Source organism: Dipodomys ordii, unplaced genomic scaffold (assembly GCF_000151885.1).
Source record: "Dipodomys ordii isolate 6190 unplaced genomic scaffold, Dord_2.0 Scaffold24, whole genome shotgun sequence".
NCBI classification, from domain to species: Eukaryota; Metazoa; Chordata; class Mammalia; order Rodentia; family Heteromyidae; genus Dipodomys; species Dipodomys ordii.
The window spans coordinates 10,341,114-10,360,388 of record NW_012267240.1 but is presented as its reverse complement, the minus strand read 5'-3'; the positions used below and the strand labels follow the sequence as shown (position 1 = coordinate 10,360,388).

The 19,275-nt window shown below is 41.0% G+C and overlaps 1 protein-coding gene across 1 annotated transcript in view; it reads right to left on the bottom strand.

Annotated features, from left to right (window-relative positions):
* Pip4k2a (phosphatidylinositol-5-phosphate 4-kinase, type II, alpha) overlaps positions 1 to 19,275 on the bottom strand; it is a 151,257-nt gene that overhangs the window by 29,031 nt on the left and 102,951 nt on the right. Inside the window, exons 4-5 of the mRNA XM_013014713.1 lie at positions 14,063 to 14,215; positions 2,784 to 2,930 (exon numbers count right to left, since the gene is read on the bottom strand). Of these exons, the coding sequence (XP_012870167.1) occupies positions 2,784 to 2,930; positions 14,063 to 14,215 (300 nt within the window). The remainder of the gene's footprint in view (positions 1 to 2,783; positions 2,931 to 14,062; positions 14,216 to 19,275) is intronic.

Sequence of the window (19,275 nt, the reverse complement as noted above, 5' to 3'; positions counted from 1 at the left end):
AAGCAAAAAGAAAAAAGCCGGAAGTGGTGCTGTGGCTCAAGTGGTAGAGCACTAGCCTTGAGCTGAAGAGCTGAGGGACAGCGCCCAGGCCCAGAGTTCAGGCCCCACAACTGGACCCTCCCCCCCTCCCCCCAAAAAAGCTGGACGTGGTAGAGCACTAGCCTTGAGCTGAAGAGCTGAGGCTCAGAGTTCAGGCCCCAGGACCAACAAAAGATGACATGCACCTGTCATCTTAGTTATGCATTAAAACTTTAAAAAGGCAACCCATAGTCCAGGTACAAGCGCAGGCAGGAAACAAGACCTTATCTCAAAAAAAATCAAAAATGGAGGTGTGGCTCAGTGGTAAAGCACCTGCCTAATAATTATGCGTAAGGCCCTGAGTTCAAACAGCACTTCCGAAAAGAGAACAAAGAGACAGTTGCAGTTATGAGCCAAAATAGCCATCTTTTTCACGGACCAACTTTTTTACTTGAAAGAACAACAGAGAACTTATAGTTGTTCAGATCTGAGAAATTGGCAAATACTTCTTCAAGAATGAGCACAGACACGTGCTTGAGCTCTGTGTGCTGTCATTTCACAAAAGAACCGATAGGATTTGTTGCCAGTGAATGATAAAAAGCTTTTAAGTACAAGCAGAATTGGGAGCTTGTCAGTTTCCCAATCCATAGGAGACTTTCCTGATGAGACTGGTGGTGATACTAATGTGATGTTTTGATACTACATAATGCAATGTGCCAATATCTGGAAGAGTTACAAACCTCAGGAAAGCCCTATGCCCCTAATGAGAAGCAGAAGAGTGGAAAATCACACCCTCAGACCAGTGCCATCAACACAGCAACAGACCAATAAAAACACTAAAAGGTAGCTGGGTGCTGGTGGTTCAGACCTGTAATCCTACCTACTCAGGAGACTAGATTCTGAGGATCATAGTTCAAAGCTAGCCTGGGCAGAAAAGATCACGAGACTCTTATCTCCAATTAACCACCAAAAAGCTGGAGGTGGAGTTGTGGCCAAGGTGGTAGAGTGGTAGCCTTGAGCAAAAAAGCTCAAGGATACCTCCCAGGCTCTGAGTTCAAGCCCCCCCCCCCAAGACTGACATAAAAACAAAAACAAAACAAAAACTACCCCCCCACTAAAATACTGATATAGATTCCACAATGTAACGAACTGAAGTCTGAGAATTACAAATGGTCACATTTTAGTGTAGTCTCAAAGGTAGATATGTATACAACAATCTGAAAAAACTATTCAAACACCTTTCTCCCTTTCCAACTACCTCATCTGTGTGAGGTCAGATTTTCAATCAAATGACATCATGACTGACAGCAGAATCAGAACTTTCAACCCTCTCATGTTCATTCAGCCATTGCAGAGTTTCAAAAATGTAAAACAGTATCATTTGTCTCACTAATTTTTTTGCTTTTGACAGTTACTTTTATATAAAAATATGTTGACACATTATGGTTTTTCTAGGCAGATAGTTGACTACTTGAGCCAACTTCCCTACACAATGGTTTTTTATGATCTTAAATAAAATAAATATTAATTTCTAATATTGTAAATATCCATAAATGTGAGGGAATACTTTTTAGGGTGCTCTTTTCATTTCTTCTCCCTCTCCCTCTTTCCTTTCTTTTTCATGTGATAATTCTGGGTCTTGAACTCAAGATCTAGGTGCTATTCCTGAGCATTTTTGTTCAAGGCTAGTACTCTTATCACTTGAGCCACAGCTCCATTTCAACTTTTTGTTGGCTAATTGGACATAAGAGTCTCACAAACTTTCCTGTCCAGGCTGACTTCAAAGTACAATGTTCAGATCTCAGCCTCCTGAGTAGCTAGGATTATAGGTATGAGCCCCTGGCACCAGGTAAGATCCTGTTTTTATGAGGGTGAAAGAGTTCTGTGAATAAAAAAAAAACTACACAATGATCTGCCATAGACCAGAGGTGCATCTATTTTTTCAGGGGTCAGAGAATATTTTAAGTATACTAATTTTTGTGCTCCATAAAAAAAAAGTCTCTAAGGTTTCTACTCAACTTGGCCATTTAGTTCAAAAGCAGCACTGGACAATGTAGAAAGAATGACCAGATCAGTATTCCAATAGCACTGTAGGTCTTCAATGGATTTGCTTTGGAGGCAGATCATATTGTTTGCAACTCTCTAACTTGGACATTCTGCTCTTGAATCAGAGATGCTGGAATTCAGAATATGCTGGTTTTCTTTCAGAACTGTCAGAGGTAGATTTTTCACTCCAAAGTCTTTGACATGGATGGTTTCAGGGTCTCATGTACTTACTTCTCTTCTGCTCCTCATCATCTTTTTCAAGTCAGGTCTGCTCTAATGTCATCTCAGATAAATATTGCTTGATACCTAAACTATATTTACCCCTCCCCCTTGTATTTCCATCTATAGGATATATCATTTCCCTGACTTACTAGAGGACTTATTTATTACCCTATTTACTGTCTGCCTTTACCCAGTGGAATGTCAGCCCCTGTGCAAGTACAGGTTGTCAGTCTATTTTGTTCATTACATTCACCAGCACCCACAACAGAGACCGGTAAGAAGCCAGTGTTGAATAAACAAACACGCTATCTCTGATATATAAAGGTGTCTTGATAAATCCAGCATTAATTGTTTAACCAGAAGAGGTATGCACTAGCTTCCTGGTACTTTTAAGCTCTGGGACCCCCTACTTGTAGCATTTCATACGATCAATTACATCATTTATGTGGATGAGCAAGCTTGAGTCGCTTGGTGAAAATTAATAAAACTGATCTCACCTTTAAGTCATATTTCCTATATACAGATAAACGGTGGCTGAACACATTTCTTGTAACAATCACATAAATTTCAACTCCATCGACATTAAGCCGGTACATTCCCAAGAACTGGGGAAGAAGTGTGATCCCATGACATTCCACTATATACTGCATAGAAGAGAAAGAGAAAAAGCATCAATCAAAAGGTGTTCCTTTACATGAAAAACAAATTCCTTCCCACCCATTTACTGTATTCAGTAAAAACTTCCAGGTATTGGGAGGTTATTTACAGAAAATAACCATATTTGGACTGTTAACCTATCAGATCTGCGTCCACTGTGGATAGATTAGAAAATTCAATTCTATCGCCAGATCTGTTATCTAACATTTCAAACTTATCTGTAAAAATAAAAAATATGTTGGCTTCCATTCAGTTCACTGGACAAATGCCAAGGCTGACATCATTGGCAAAGTCAGTTGCAAAAACACAACATGATCCCAAGTCGTTGATAACTATACTCCACAGTGCCACAAGGGGGAGCTACTTCTCCTTGAAAATTGATCTTTATAAAACAAGAGTTCCCAAACAGGGGTCTTTAAAATGGGAGACTAGAAGACTCCATGACCATGTTACGTATGTGAAATCTCCAGAAGAATGATTTCAATAAATGTCGTAATACTGTATTTACAAGAAATGCCGACAATAATACTTACCAAATGGCAATGGTTGCATTTTGGGTCATTTTGACCCTGAAAAAATTACATGGCTTGATTTTTTTTTTTGCCTTTAAAGTATGAACATTCAATAAAAATAACCAGAATGTCCAATTAATCTCTATAGTGATGTCACTATAATAATTAGGTAGGCCGGGCAATATTTAATTATTTTGAATTAGAAAGCCTTTCTTCTTGTCTGTCTTGTTTGAGCCATGAGCACTTTCATTTGTTGGTTAATTCATTTACTTTTAGCATCAATTAGTGTGCAAAAGCGATTCATTTTAGCCTGTCCATTCATGGAAACAGTACATCGTCATGGCCCCTTCCATCCTTCTCCCTCCTCTTCTTCCCCAACCAGTCTCATCAAGTGTCCCTATTCTGTTTTGACCCATGTACCTAGGTTATTTTGACCATATTCACTTTCCTTCTGTGTATCCATTGCCCGCCCCTTCCAGCTACCTGCCCCACACACCCATTAAGAAGTTCAGATACTTCTTAATGCTCTTCTTGTTAACTGTCCAAAGAGATTTCACCATGGCACCTCACATCTGCAAATGCCATGTTTTAATTAGTTTTGATCTATGTATGCATATGATCCTGTATGTTGCTTACATATATGCTTATATTTTAGGTCTTATATCCACATATGAGAGAGAAAATGAAACATGTCCATGTGAACTTGGTTTACTTTGCATAATACGATGTTTTCCAGGCCCATCCCTGGAGAATGACTTAAGAATGTCATAGTTCCATTCTTTTCTATGGCTGAATAATATTTTTGTTATGTGTGTGTGTGTGTGTGTGTGTGTGTATTCACATATATGTCACATTCTTGATCCACTCATTGGTTGTATGGAATCTTGGTTATTTTCATAGCTTAAAGCCTTTAGGTATTTTTTTTTGTTTGTTTTAACCATTATAGAAAAGACCAACAGAACCAATGTCTGAATTTGATTTTAAGAGTTTGGACACATTTGTACATACATATACACATACATACATATATTTGAGTGTGTATGTTAGTACTGAGGCTTGAAATCAGGGCCTGGGCATTGTCCCTTACCTTTTTCTCTTAAGGCTGATGCACTACCACTTGAGTCACAGCTCCATTTGTTTTGTTTTGTTTTGTTTTTGCTGGTAATTGGAGCTAAAAGTCTCACAGACTTTCCTATCTGAGTTGGCTTTGTGTGATCCTCAGATCTCAGCCTCCTGGGTAGGTAGGATTATAGGCATGAGACACTGGCACCAGGCTATCATTAACAATACTTGAGCTACATTGTTTTAATTTCCTCTGTTTTCTCAGCTTGTTAGATAAAATCGGATGAGTGGAACACTTTCTAACTTTCAAAGTGTAATACACTGATGAGTTTTGCTAGCACAAAATAGCTGGCTGTTGTCCTTGAGGGAAGAGAAAATGTCTCTCCCATGAGCTAAGGAATAAAAAAAATTGATGTTTCCCCCTGTGGGGAAAGGTGGCCCAGTGGGTCCTAACACAGGCTCCTGGCATCAGTATTATGTCAGTAAGGTAGAGCGGGGCGGGGGGGGGGGAGGAGAGGGGGAAGTGTATGAACCATGACAATATATGCAAGTGTCCTGGGCTGCCATTTTCCTACTATGGAATTTTGGGCAAGGTACAAATCACTCTAAAATCTTTCTAAAAACTCAAGCATCATAATCCCCACCTCAAAGGTGGTTCTGATGATAAAGAAGAGTAAATCAAAATCTCTCATGCAGCGAGTACCATGTTCCCAGCCACACTTCCTCCACCTACACAGCATGAGAATTTCCATTCAAAACTCTGTTGTGACATTGTAATGGTACACCTGTGCCTGTTTTATGCTCCAAACCAGCCCAGAGTCCCATCTTGGGGCCTGCACTGAGTGTGGGGGGGTCTCGGAGTGGTAAGTACGTGTTTCTATGTGTATGGAAAATATCTGAGGCCCACAGACAGGCCTCCACTCCAGGCACTGGCTGTTCAACTCCTCTGTGTGATGTTTGACTCAAAGTATTCTCATTTCTAGGAGTTCCTACCTGTAGAAAATATCTGGTCACAATTTCTACAGAGCCGCACATAGCCTGGCTAACTATCGATACTGACCGTGATTATGTTGACAAATGTCTCAGAGTACTGCACAGGAAATCATAGACAAGTGCTTTTCTTTTTTTTTTTCTTTTTCTCTTCCTTCTCTCTCTTCTCCTCTCACCTCCTTCCTTCCTTTTTCTTTTTTTTTTGGGGGGGGAGGAGTCAGGAAAATATAATGTACAACTACAGATGTCCCACCTTTAAGATTAGATAAATCATTTTAAAAAATGCTAGGTGCCAATGGCTCACAGCTGTAATCCTGGTTATTCAAGAGGCTGAGTTCTGACCATCAAGGTTTGAAGCCAGCTCAGGCTAGAAAGTTTTGAGACTCTTATCTCCAAATTAACCACCAACAAGCTGGAATTGGAGCTGTAGCTCAAGTGGTAGAGTGCTAGCCTTGTGTGAAAAGGCTAAGGGAGAATGCCCAGGCCCTTCATCAAGCTCCAGCACAGACATAAAAAACAAAACAACAAAACCAAACCAAAATAAAAACCAAAACCAAAATTGATCTCCATTGATTCCATCAGAACATGTCCACATGCACTTATTTTTGAAGGTTTGGCTCACCTTATGGGTTCTTTATTGAACATTAGAAAAATATACATTAAATCACCTTCAGATTCCTGAATATATAAATTTACACCATACTACAAATCACATCAAAGCATAATTATCAGATTATTTTAGTATTGCCAAGTCACAGTTGGCGTCAAAGGTTTAGAAAGCATTCAGGAGTCACGATTTTTAACAGAAGAGAAACTTCTACCCATTGGCTGGATTTCTGGTTTGGGCATTCCTTTTTTGGCAGATAACACTGCATTGAGTTGGTGAGTATCACGATTTGGGAACATTGTGTTTTATTAGCAGGAGGTGCTACACTATGCACATACTGAAGCAAAGAGGAAGTTAGATTCTTCCCTGGCTGGCCCAGATAATGCTGTACACCAGTTCTCAACACCAAGATTGTAAATTGGTGGCGATCACTTTAACTGGGTTCTTGGCATGGCCTAGTCTCATTACGCTGCTAGGAACCCTTTGGGCTGTCTCTGTTCACTAGTTGCACAATCTTGGGTGAGTTATTCAAGACTTTTGTGTTCTTCTGCATTTTGAAAAGTAGAGGAATAACAATACTGAATACACAGAGCTTCTGTGATGGTTAGATTAATTGTAAGATTCTAAGAGCGTGAACATAAAAAGTATGCTAGAAGTGTTAGATTCATTTAAGAAATGCTTATTGGGCATCTCATTATATGCCTAGCACTATGAACAATGTCAACAAACCAACTTGGAAATTTCCCAACTTCCCTAAGTGGATATAAACTTGCAAAACTGTCAACAATTATTTTATTTTATTTGAATTAATTAGTGTGTGTGTGTGTATGTGCGCACGTACACGTGCGCTAGTACTGAAGCTTAAACACAGAGACTATGTGCTGTTCTTTAGCTTTTATGCTCAAGGCTGGTACTCTACCACTTCAGCCATAGTTCCACTTACAACCTTTGGATGATTAACTGGAGATAAAAGTCTTAACCTTTCTGGCCTGAGCTGGCTTCCAACCTTGATCCTTAGATCTCAGCCTCCTGAGTAGCTAGAATTACAGGTGTGAACCACTGGTACCTGGTTAATTTTTGCACTTAGAACAAATGTGTGTGTGTGTGTATATGTGTGTGTGTGTGTGTGTGTGTGTGTGTGTATGCCAGTCCTGGGGCTTGAACTCAGGACTTGGGCTGAGTTCAAGCTGTCCCTGAGCTTTTTGGCTCAAGGCTAGCATTTTAATCACTGGAGCCACAGGTCCACTTCCGGCTTTTTGGTGGTGATCCTCAGATCTCGGCCTCCTGAGTAAGCTAGGTTTACAGGTGTGAGCTCTGGTGCCTGGCAATTCTTTCTTTCTTTCTTTTTTGTTAAGCACAGTTCACTGTTGTTTTTCACAGCTGGGCTCCACAGGTCACCTTCCTGGATTATTTATCATGTAGTCACTTCTGTTTTTTTTTTTTTTTCTGAGTGCTTTCAGAAACGTACATGTACTGATAACATCTGATCTGTACCTAGTGTTTCCAACACTAATAGTTGTTACTGTTTTCTGTCTTCTTTTCAAAAAAACAAAAATCTACACACAAATGACACCACAGCAACAATGAAGGCAATTTTTTCTCTCTTCCTTTGTTTCTCTTTTTCTGGAATAACTACAGGCTTGTTAGAACCATGATGCACTGATAAGGTGACATCCTGGAAACAGACTTTGAAAAATATATAAAATATAACATCCACAGGCTCTGGGTTCCCTTTGCTCTAAGGCAGTCACCAAGAATAACAAGCATTATGAATCCCCCATTTGTTGTTCTTCTCATGCAAAATGAAATGCCATTAAGAGATTCACAGCTGACTGGAGGGTTAGGCAGTCAGGTTCTAAGTGAGGCACAGCACAGATAAATATTTATATCTCCGCGTGGTAGTGTGAACCTGGGCCTGGCTTTCGGAAATTGCTGTGATTATCATGTTTCACTCATAGTTGGTTTTTTTTTTTATAGGCTTGAAGTGACAATTTAATATAGCATCAAATTAATGCTTCCATGTAAAGTCTTGTTTTATTTAATGTTTTTGAAAGGTTAAATTATCTGTAATCTGTATTTTGCCTCGGGCTATGTTTTGAGATCACCTCAGTAACAGACAAAGAAGTGGGGGAGGAGGAAAGGAGGTCAGAATCTTTCAGAAAGAAATCAAGTCAGCCTAAAAGGATGGATTTTTCTTTTCTTTTTTTCCCTCCCTCCCTCCCTTTCTTTCTTTCCCTTCCCTCCCTCCCTCCCTTCTTTTTTTTTTTTATTCAGTTGTGGGGCTTGCGCTCAGGTCCTGGGCACTTTCCCTGAGCTAGCACTCTACCAATTGAGCCACAGCTCCACTTCCAGTTTTTTTGGCAGTTAATTGAAAACAAGTCTCACAGGGACTTTTCTGCTAGGGCTAACTCTGAACTGCAATCCTCAGATCTCAGCCTCCTGAGTAGCTAGGATTACAGGCATGAGCCACTGGCACCTGCATTGGATTGCTTTTCTTTCTTTTCTTTTCTTTTTTTTTTTGTTGGTCATGGGGCCTGAACTCTGAGCCTGGGCTCTGTCCCTCAGCTCTTCAGCTCAAGGCTAGCAACTACCATTTGAGCTACAGCACCACTTCCGGCTTTTTTTCTGCTTATGTGGTGCTGAGGAATTGAACCCAGGGCCTCATACATGCAAGGCAAGTACTCTACCACTGAGCCACCTTCCCAGCTGCTTTTCTTTTAACCAAATAAATAATCATTTTTTCCTTTCCTGTTGTGGTTATGTTTTAGGATACTGGTCTATGAGTGTCAGTTAATAAAACACTCTTTTTTTTTTTTTTGTATGCGTGCTGACACTGGGTCTTGAACTCAGGGGCTGAGAGCTATCCTTTAACTTTCTCTGCTCAAGGTTGGCCCTCTATCTCTTGAGCTGCAGCTCCACTGCTAGCTCTTTTGTGGTTAATTGGAGAAAAAGAGTCTCAGAAATTTTCCCGCCCAGGCTGGTTTTGAACTATAATCCATAGATCTTAGCCTCCTGAATATCTAGGATTATAGATGTGAGCTAACAGTGTCCAGCTTTATAATTTACTTGGATCTAAAATAGCTTTGAAGTAAAAGCAACAACAATAACTAAGAACAACTTAGTAATGACTACATTTATGCAAACAAAAGTGCTTTTTCTTAGTTTCAGAAAATCAGGGTTAAAAGGAACAAACATCCTTCTGTATTATTTACAGGAATTTCTACACTGAGATAACGCATATACATGCAAATATGGATGTTCTTATTTCCATTTGTTTCGCATTACAGTAAAGATCTGCAAATAATATTGAAAGCAAAATTACTTGGGTTGGGGGTAGATAGCTTGCTTAGCACATACAAGGTTCTGGGTTCAATTCTTAGCACCAAACAAAGAAGACAAAAAAGAACCGACCCCCCAAATCAACTCTGTATAACACCCATGAAGTAGTCTACCTAAATATTGAAGGGCTCTTATTAGAAGCAGAGTGGCCACACTGGCACCTGTGTCGGTATGCTAGGTCCAAATTCTTTCTCTTAACCCACAAAACACTTAGGGCAATGACTTCTCTGGGTACAAAAATGTTTCCAAAAGAAAATACTATCTAAAGGATGAAGATCTGTGTTTAAGGGAACATCTAAAAGAGCCCATCTTTTGTGCCAAGTGATGCTTAGTTATCTGTAGAGTAGACCTTGAAATCTCTGGGCCAAATGGATCACACAATGTAACAGGAAAAATGATTAAATCTATTAGGTGTCCAATCGAAGGGTGGTACTTTCTTTAAGGTAAATTTGGAACAACTGCCCTAATCTACTTTTTACCACACGGGCCTGTGATATCAGCACTCACAGCCCTGTTACCAGGTGGGCCTGCAAATGCATTATCTGTCTGTCTTTTGCTGTTCTTCAATAATGAACTGTTTTGCTCTCTACCTTGTTGTGTCCTCACATTCTTTTTTTGGCAACAACATCACAAACTCAGTACCCAAGGGCCGGGTGGGGCCTCCTTCCTTTTCCTCCCTGGAGCCTCACTTGTTCCGTTAAGTTTATCAGAAAATTAATCCCAGGAAGAATTTAGTCAAACAGCAAGAACCCTCTCCAGAGGTGAGGCTCCTGGTAGTTTTAGCCCTGCAGAATATAGCTGTAACAGGGAATGCATTTCATTAAAACAAAACAACAATGACAAAGGAAAAGGAAAGAGGGCTGTGGGTTGACAAAGCTGTCGGAAAGCCGATCTACAGAGAAGCATCACGGGAGACCAGCTTTTCTATGGAGATGCAATTTCAATAAGGCTTACTACTCGTCCAAAGTTGGGCAATTCAGAAGCAGAGCTAATGGGAAGGTAAATATACAATAGCAGCAACAACAAAACAAAAAGAAACAGAAGAATTGACCATTAACTGAGAGGAGAGAGAAACCTGTGAGACTAGACACAAATCCTAACAGGAGTGTAAATCTCTGTTAAGTAAAAATAAAGACATACTAGTTACCCCTAACCATGAGCCTCTGAGCATCTCAGAATAGAATGGGAGGTATTAGATGGGTCTGTGCACATGGAATTATGTGAGGACATAAAGGCTGAGTTCTCCACCTGTAAAATTTCAGCTCAGCCTGTCTGGAAGTGGTGCATGTACAGGGTCAGGTAGCCAGAGTCTACCTGCCCCTCCCCTTCCTTGCACAACGATATTCACTGAATGTAAGATAAAACAGATGAAAAAGAAAATGTAAAAGATGGGAAAAGGGCACAAATTGGAATCAGAAATGAGCCTAAAACTTCTTGATTAATCTTAGCAGCATTTATTTTTGTCAGAGGCTAGGACTTGAACTCAGTATCTGATGCTTTTGCTCCATGGCAGGCGTCTACCACCTAAGCCACACCTCTAACCTCCTTAGCAACATTTTATAAGCATACTTGTTACTCTGAGCTTCCTGGCAGCCAAAGTCGAAAGGGCCACTTGAGTAAATTGCATAACTCTTTTGCCTGAAGGTACACTGAATTTATTGCTAGGGAAAACCAAAACTGGTTTGATACAATGTTGGACATGGTTTTCTCTAAGGAATTTTAACCCCCCCCCCACAAGACTTGGGAGACCCCATAAGCAGCAATTTCAACAAGCTGTGGAACACACAAGAACATTAAGTGCTGTAATCCTAGTTCCTCTTGGATCAGGAGGCTGAAATCTGAGGATCACTATTCAAAGCCAACCTGGAGAGTCTATGAGATTCTTATCTTCTCAACCAGCAAAAAGCTGGAAGTGGAGCTGTGGTTCAAATGGGAGAGAGCCAACCTTGAGTAAAAAAGCTAAGAAAGAGGGCCTAGGCCCTGAGTTCAAGCCTCAGTAACTGCCCCTCCCCCCACACAGTGGATAAATGAACTGCATATCCATTTTATTCGAATGGCATCACAGCCACTTCTCAGAATAGTATGTTCTCAGCCATGAGGAAACTCTTTTCTTTGGATATTCCAAGACAATCAAGAGGAAATTACAAATATATATACACGGGTACGACATTAAATTCTGGGGAGGGAAGCCAGAAAATGCCAGAGGAGAAGGTGAGGTGTTAAGAGATATAATCTGTGACTCAGTTCACTAAAGTGGGCCCTTCATGTCTTTACATTGGCAGGTATTATCTGGACACTTTAAGATTTCCTTTATAATAGACAATAGAGTAAGCATGGTAGAACAAATTTCCAAAGCGATAGCTGCTATAAAAGATTTATTAGATTTCAATGAACTTCAAGGCTGACTAATGCTTTTAGAAAACAAATTAGAGGCAGTACCAAGTTTCAGGAAGCAGAATGCAGCACAAAGGTATTTTTATTTTTTGAATAGACTCTGCTATAAGCAAAATGCAAATGATCACATTTGCAAAGATCGTTAGAATAGCAACTGCCAAGCAATAATGTACAATAGTAGAGCATACAGCCTGACCAAATGTAGTGCTTTTAAACAATCATCTCAGAGCATACAAGTGCACATGAGAGCTGCCTTCAAAGCAGACATTCTGAGAGCTGATACTTAATGAATGCCAGTGTTTAAACTCTGAGACACTTTCTCTTAATGCAATCAGAGCTCACAGTACTTTGAATGCTGTCTGTCTTTCTTTACCTTTGATGAAAATTTGGAGCTAGTGAGGTTACAAGCAAAGTATGACTTTGTAATGGTTTCAGTGTGAATAGTATCCTAAAATTCACTGCTGATATCCTAAACTTTGGGAGGTGATAAGGTCATGGTCTGGGAGAGGGGTGGTGTCCTTAGGATGGAAATAGTGTCTTTATTGTAGTAGGTAGCAGAGAGCTCTTGTGTTTTCTCCTTTGCCCAGAGTGTCTATTCGCAAGCCAGGAAGAAGGCCCTCACGGGAACCCAACCCTGTTTATGCTGACCTGAAACTGCCAGTGTCCAGAGTTGTTAGGAGCAAATTCCTGCTGTTTAAGCCATCCTGTCTACACTGGATGCTGTGTGTGCATGGTACATGCACATGTGTATGGGTGAGCATGTTCCAAATACCAATATTGAGGATAGTATTGACTCAGTATCAGTGCCCTCAATGTAATGGTTGGAACAATAGTCACACTCATACTCTAAGACTGTAATTTCTCCAGATGACTTACTGCTGTTAGCTACTGTTATATGGTAGACCTTGTTATTATTACTTTGATTTGTGTGTGTGTGTGTGCACATGCACATGTGCATGCATATGTGCCAGTACTTGGTCTGGGCACTTTCTCTTAGCTATTTGAGCACAACTCCACTTCTGGCTTTTTGCTGGTTAAATGGAGCTAATATTCTCAAAGACTTTTTGCCCAGGCTGGTTTTGAACTGTAATCTCGATCTCAGCCTCCTGAGTAGCTAGGGTTTTAGGTTCGAGCCACCAGTGCCCAGTTGGTAGACATTGTATTAATGGTAACAATACCACCTCTACCACCACCAGGATCACATAATAAGTACCTAGTGTGTGTCAGACACTATGCTGAGAACTTGACATATATTTTCTCATTTATTTTTCAGGAGGACATAGGTGTTAACTATGATGCTATATTATGATATGTGTTATGTTAACTAGGGGTGGGGAATTTCCTTATCATTTGGTACAAGACAGGATAGACACATATGCGCTTCATGGACTCCTCTTGGTCATCTGCCTGTTCTGATGATTTTGCATGGCTTAAGAATGACATTATACATTTCCGGATGACTCTTGGCAGAAAAAAAATGGTTCCCACCCCTGAAGAAACTAAAAATTAAAAGTCTAGACATCACACGGTTAGTGACAGGGTTGGGATTTGAACCCAGGACTATCTGCTTCTGAACATTCTATGTTTACAGTTCCACACTGAGTGAGGCCTCTTCCAGATCAGTCTGGGACTTGAGAACTTGTGCTCAGCTTGCAGATCTGTTATTCCACAAGAAGGAGAACACTGCCCTCAAGGGTTAGCTAATTGTCCCCACAGGAATTTACAAACGGATCATCCTTGGGGATGAAAGGGAGGAGAAGTAGACCCATATACCTTCTCAAATCAGTTAATTTTCTCCATTGTAGAATGAGGGTTGAGGATGGGCCTCTGTGGGCCAGGTCAAGAAGGACCAGTGAGAGCCGGATATTTAATGCATAAATGGATAAAGACGTAGGAATTCAACACTTGACTCAGGACATGAGCAGAATCTTCTTAAACAGTGATTTTTAACATCAGGGTGGTAACTCACTGAAACTATCCCACACAGAAGGTCTTCCAAGTAAGACTATTATGTAAGTAACCAATGACCTTCATAGCATCAGCGTTCTTAAATGTTAAGGGCCAGTAATCTTGTTGCAGTAATTTTCAGATAGCAGGCCAGAGGAGATCTTAATGTCAAATAGGTTGTGAAAATTTCTTAACTCTACATTTAGACCTTTGGTCTACAATTAGACATGATTGTTCTGAGATTCAAATAAAGAGAAAGAAAAGTTACCTGGTGATATTTCTTTAGGATGTTGTGCATTTCGGCCACATCCTCACTGGTAATGGTCTTGATGATGTATCTTTTGTCGTAGGATGTGTGAAATCGAGCGCCACTGCGGGCCTGGGAGTCGTTGGGAAGGGGTGCACTTCTGGTCAAGGAATTCTTCCCGGAGGAAGCAGAGGGAAGTAGGGAAGAGAGCTGGTTAGAGGTATGACTTCTGATTCCCAGATAATTTGTTGTTATAGTGCAATTATTTGTGTTTAGCAAAAGTTGCTAAGTGGCTGACAGTGTCTTATGATTTCTCATAACTCAAATTGCAAAGCTTTCAAATGAAATGAAAACAGCTTGGCCAAGTATATGATTCTAGTGTCCTTAAAGTAGGTGAGTATCCAGAATGATAATCACACTTGATTTACCTTTTTACTTCTTCACAGAGTTGGGGAAATGCTCAAAGTTGTGTGTTTATTTTGTTTTGGTGTTACTGATGGTTGAACTCAGGGCCACATGCTGTGGGACAAGTGCTCTTCCACTTGAGCCATACATACCTTTTCTCTTTTTCCTTAAAAAAAATGGTTTTGGTTTAGTTTGTTTTTCAGATAGAGGTTTTTTACTTTGCCAGGCTGTCCTTGCACCAAGATCATCCTATCTCTGTCTTCTGACTAACTGGGATTACAGGTCTATACCTCGAATACCTAGTCAAGAGCTGACATTTTCTTCTGAATAAAATTAAGTTCAAGATACAAAAGGAAATGGAACAGCAACTGAATAGTCCTTCAGATGACAGGGAAGGCACGTGCAGTTTACACAGAGTAATTCTCATTCTGATAGGAGCTATCCAATAGTTACCATGACTACCACCAGCCACTGGGTAGATAAAGAGATGGGGATGAGGGAGCTTTAGTAACTGGACAAAGGTCATACAGCTAGTAAAGGAAAAGCTAAAATCCCAACTCAGGGTACCTGGCTTAGAACCCAAATTCTCAACAAAGTCAACTAGCAAACTACTTAACTAACATATAGGTGCTGCCCATGGAAGATAAAGGAACCTGGGAAAGAATATTCTACAACTGTTCCTCAGAAGATGCTGGCTTGGACCATCTTCTACCCTTCTTCAGCCATTTTTGAGCACTATCAATCCTCTAGAAGGCAGACAGGAAGAGGGGCTCTCATGGAATCTGTTCAATTCTAGGGTCTGATGCACACTGGGAAGCTTTAGTTAGGGATGTCTACTTTTTCTTTTGCTTCTTACTTATGAGTCATTAGGAAATCTCACCTGCCTATCCCAGGCTTGACCCCTACCCGCCCCCCTCCACCCCGCCCCGGGTCATGAGACTCTTGGGAAGAGCAAACCTCAGGCAAATGAGGGAAGTCTGGCCTTTATTGCTGTTAACTGTGCTTTTGAGCAATGACCTCATCACCTGCCCAGGCCCACAGGCCTGTGCATACAGAATTCAAAGGTGGAGATGCTTCTCCCTTCAGCTTCTTCTATAAGGGGCATTCAAAAGCCTAGTGGATCAAACACGGTCTAGTTTCGGGAACATCAAGGCTTTTGGAGAGGCAGGTACCTCATGGATTTTCCATGAAAGGGTCCCTTTCTGCCTGGCACTTTGCAATCTTCTTATCCTTTCCATCCTTTTAAAATGAAATCCAGCAGGACAGAGCCAGCCCAGGTAGAGTTGACTTGCAGGGATGTAGAAGCTCAGGGAAGCCCTGGGCTTGAAAGGGCATGGCCTACAAGCTCATCCTCGTTTCTCAAGGTAGACCTGGCATTACTGACGCAGAAAGATCCATCCCGAGACACTGCATTTCAGATCCAATGCAAGCTGGCACACCTGCCAAGAGCAGGGTCCAGACTGTCAATTAACTGAATCTGCTTTCCTTTGCTTATTAAAAAAAAATCAGTGTAACTCCCAATGACTTTAACCAGCAGGACTTGGCAGTGTTAAATTATTCCTAAGCAAACTGAAATTCATTAAATTGGGAATGATGAAAAAGATTTTCAGGATGAAAATAGCCATACTGCAAAAGCTCAAGTTTCATTTACATCACTTTTTTTTCCCTTAATTTTTTTTCCTTTTCCTTTACACCACATCCTACTTGGAGGAAAATCAAAACCAACGTTTCCTTTTGTGGATAAAGGCTAGCAAAAAGAAAAAGAAGGAGGAGGAAGAGGAAGAGGAGGAGGTGGAGGAAGAGGAAGAGGAAGAGAAGGAGGAAGAGGAAGAGGAGAAGGAGGAAGAGGAGAAGGAGAAGAAAGAGAAAGAGAAGAAGAGAGGAGGAAGAAGAGGAGGAGAAGAAAAAGAAGAAGAGGAGGAGGAGGAATAATAATAATAATAATAGTTTACTAGTTCTGCTAGACAAGTAGAAAATCAAAAGAGTTAATGGTCTACATCAATTGTTTGTTCCCTGGAATGATTCTAGAGTCTGGCAAAATCCAGCTCATGTTATTTTATTCCCAAAATCCCTGTGGGGAAGGAAAAGCCTGATGTACTTTCCCATATGAAGGTATGAAACTGGTAAACAATGGAGTCAAACCATACATACATATAAGGTTCCTGCCTAAGGCAAATGAAAAGAACAACTTGCAAAATCAGGGCCAAACTTTGGCAATTATGGAACATCATAACCATAGGTCCTTTTTTTTTTGAAGCCTTTAAAATAAGGTTAAGTCATTTGGATATTTAGACTCAGGGTAATGCAATGTCAGGACACTGGTCTAGGATCTAGAATATGCTTTCCTGTCTATTCCATCTGCCATTCATCAGCCTCACACATGTCTTTGAACCCCAATTTCTGGTCTCAAGTGAGGAAGAGCTGAATTAGGAGTTCCACTTGAAACCTTTTATAATAGGAAACCCACAGTGACTCCGAGACGTGGCTCACTGATCTAGAGATCACTGGTCTATACAGGCCTTTGAAGGTGACTCGCACTTATTTCCCAAGAAGAGTCTGCTCAGAAGACAGTATGCCAACATCTCAGCAGCAGCAAATGATGCTTCAGGACTTCTGGGATGAGATTTAAGAGAAGATGACAAGAGCACATGGAGCCCCATGAAAATGACACATCAGCCAGCTGCATTCAGGACAACTTTATTTACAGAGAAGAAAACAGAGACCTAGACAACAGAAAGGAGTTGCTCACCTTTCTTGAGAATGTATCTAGTTGGGACAATAGACGTGGTAGACTTAAGCTCTAGAGCGCGACAGGCACTTCTGTGGAATAGTTAATATGGATTTCTCCATGGTGACAAACACCTTCTAATACCAATTTAGAGTGTGAGTCAGCTGGCACAAAAAAATCGAGCTTGTCTGTATGTTTTCAATTTTGCCAAGGAAAATGCGCAGAAAACACCATCAGAAACAGCTACAGTGCTAATGCAGCCCAGAGCCCTTTATTAACCAGCTTGCAAAAGCTGTCTAGGCTCATACTAAGAGTGTCCATTGCTTGACTACAACTGAAGGGACAGGGGAAGGGGCTGTCTCTCTCCAAGCAAGCAAGAAGAGAGCAAGATGTGTGTTTGTGGATCCATCGAAGCTTGAGGACAGGCAGGCTTGGAGTCTGACAATTCATGCAGTGTAAAGAAAGGCTGAAAGATACCTAGCATTCCACATTTTCTACAAGTCCTGCAGACCGTAGTGAACCACATCAACCCCTGAATTTAAGTCCCAGGACCGGCAAAGAAAATAAAAGGGAACTTAAAACATCTGAAGTTTCAAGTTGAAAAGTTGCAGCCAGTGGTTTTCCTTCTCACTTGGGTGTCTGCTTACTGCCTGGCCCCTTCCGCCCAGGCCAGTGGGGAGGGGTAAGGGGATAGATAGAAGTTGATGCCAAAAAATAACAATCTTGCAGTAATGGGTTAAGGTTTGGGGGTTCTAAAGTCCCCTACTAGCTCCTCTCTTCCTATTGCCCTTCCTCTGTCATCTGATGATCTACAGAAGAAACAGCTGGACTGAATGGTCTCTAAGTCCCCTACTTGTTCTTATTAATCAGTATTAACACTGCTGTCAGTTCAAACACTTAGGAAACATACAGCAACTTACTTCTAGTTCATAGGGGAGAATACTAATGATAGTTGTAAACAAACCGCAAGAAAGACCACGCTCTACTCATTTGCTACTCCTTTTCCTCTACATACTTGATCATTTCGTATTATAAGCCATATACTTTCTTAAATTCACTTAATTCTCAATGGAAATAGGGTTATTATAACCTGCCTCAAGAAACTGGCAGTCAAAAATAGGTGTTGGGAAGAGTCTTTTATTGAATCTCAGCTTTGCTGAGATAAGGCATACATATTATATCACTCATCCATTTAAAGCACTCAACACAATAGCACTTGTGTTGTGTCATAAAGTCACACAGCAATCCCCTGCCAAAATTTCCATCACTCTAAAGAGAAGCTCCACACTCCTTGTGGTCATTCCTACTCCTTTCCCCATCCTTCAACCCATGGAGATTAATTTGCTTCTTGCCTTTCTAGATTTCTCTATTCTGGACATTTCATATAATCAGACAGTACACAAAGGCATTTGTGACTGACCTGAATATTCTTCTTACATGGCCCCTAAACACACCGAGAAGCCCACAGAGAGGTCTGTAGGCTGCAGACCCAGGCTGACTCTGGGAGAATGGAGGTGACACTCAATTCAGTGCTTAGATGTGATTGCAGTGGACATGTCATGGTCAGCAATGTTGTCACATCTCAGGTGGTTGCTGGGCGCTGGGGCTGCTGGGCAGCTGGCTGGGGAGACTAAGCTAAGATGAGCTATTAAAAGTTCCAGTTCTGATTTTCATTTCCTTTATGGTAGGACGGTGAACGAAATCTCCTGTGTTTCTTTGCCATTCTTACCTCTTCAGAACTTCTGAAAAGTCTCTCCTTAGCTTCCTTGCCCATTTAGTGATTGGTTTATTAGGTTTGGGAGAGGTTAGTTTCTTGAGCTTCTTGCATATTTTGGATATTAGGTCTTTGTCTCAAGTGCTGGTTTTATACTGAGTGCAGGAGGTTGAGATCTGAGGATCAGGACAAAGCCAGCCTGGGCAGGAAAAGTTCATGAGATTCATATCCAATTAACCAGCAAAAACCCAAAAGTGGAGCTGTAGCTCAAGTGGTAGAGAGACAGCCTTAAATAGAAAAGCTAAGGGACAGTACCTAGGCCTTGAGTTCGAGCCTCAGGATGGGACTGGACCGGAACACAACACTCACCACACACACACAAACACA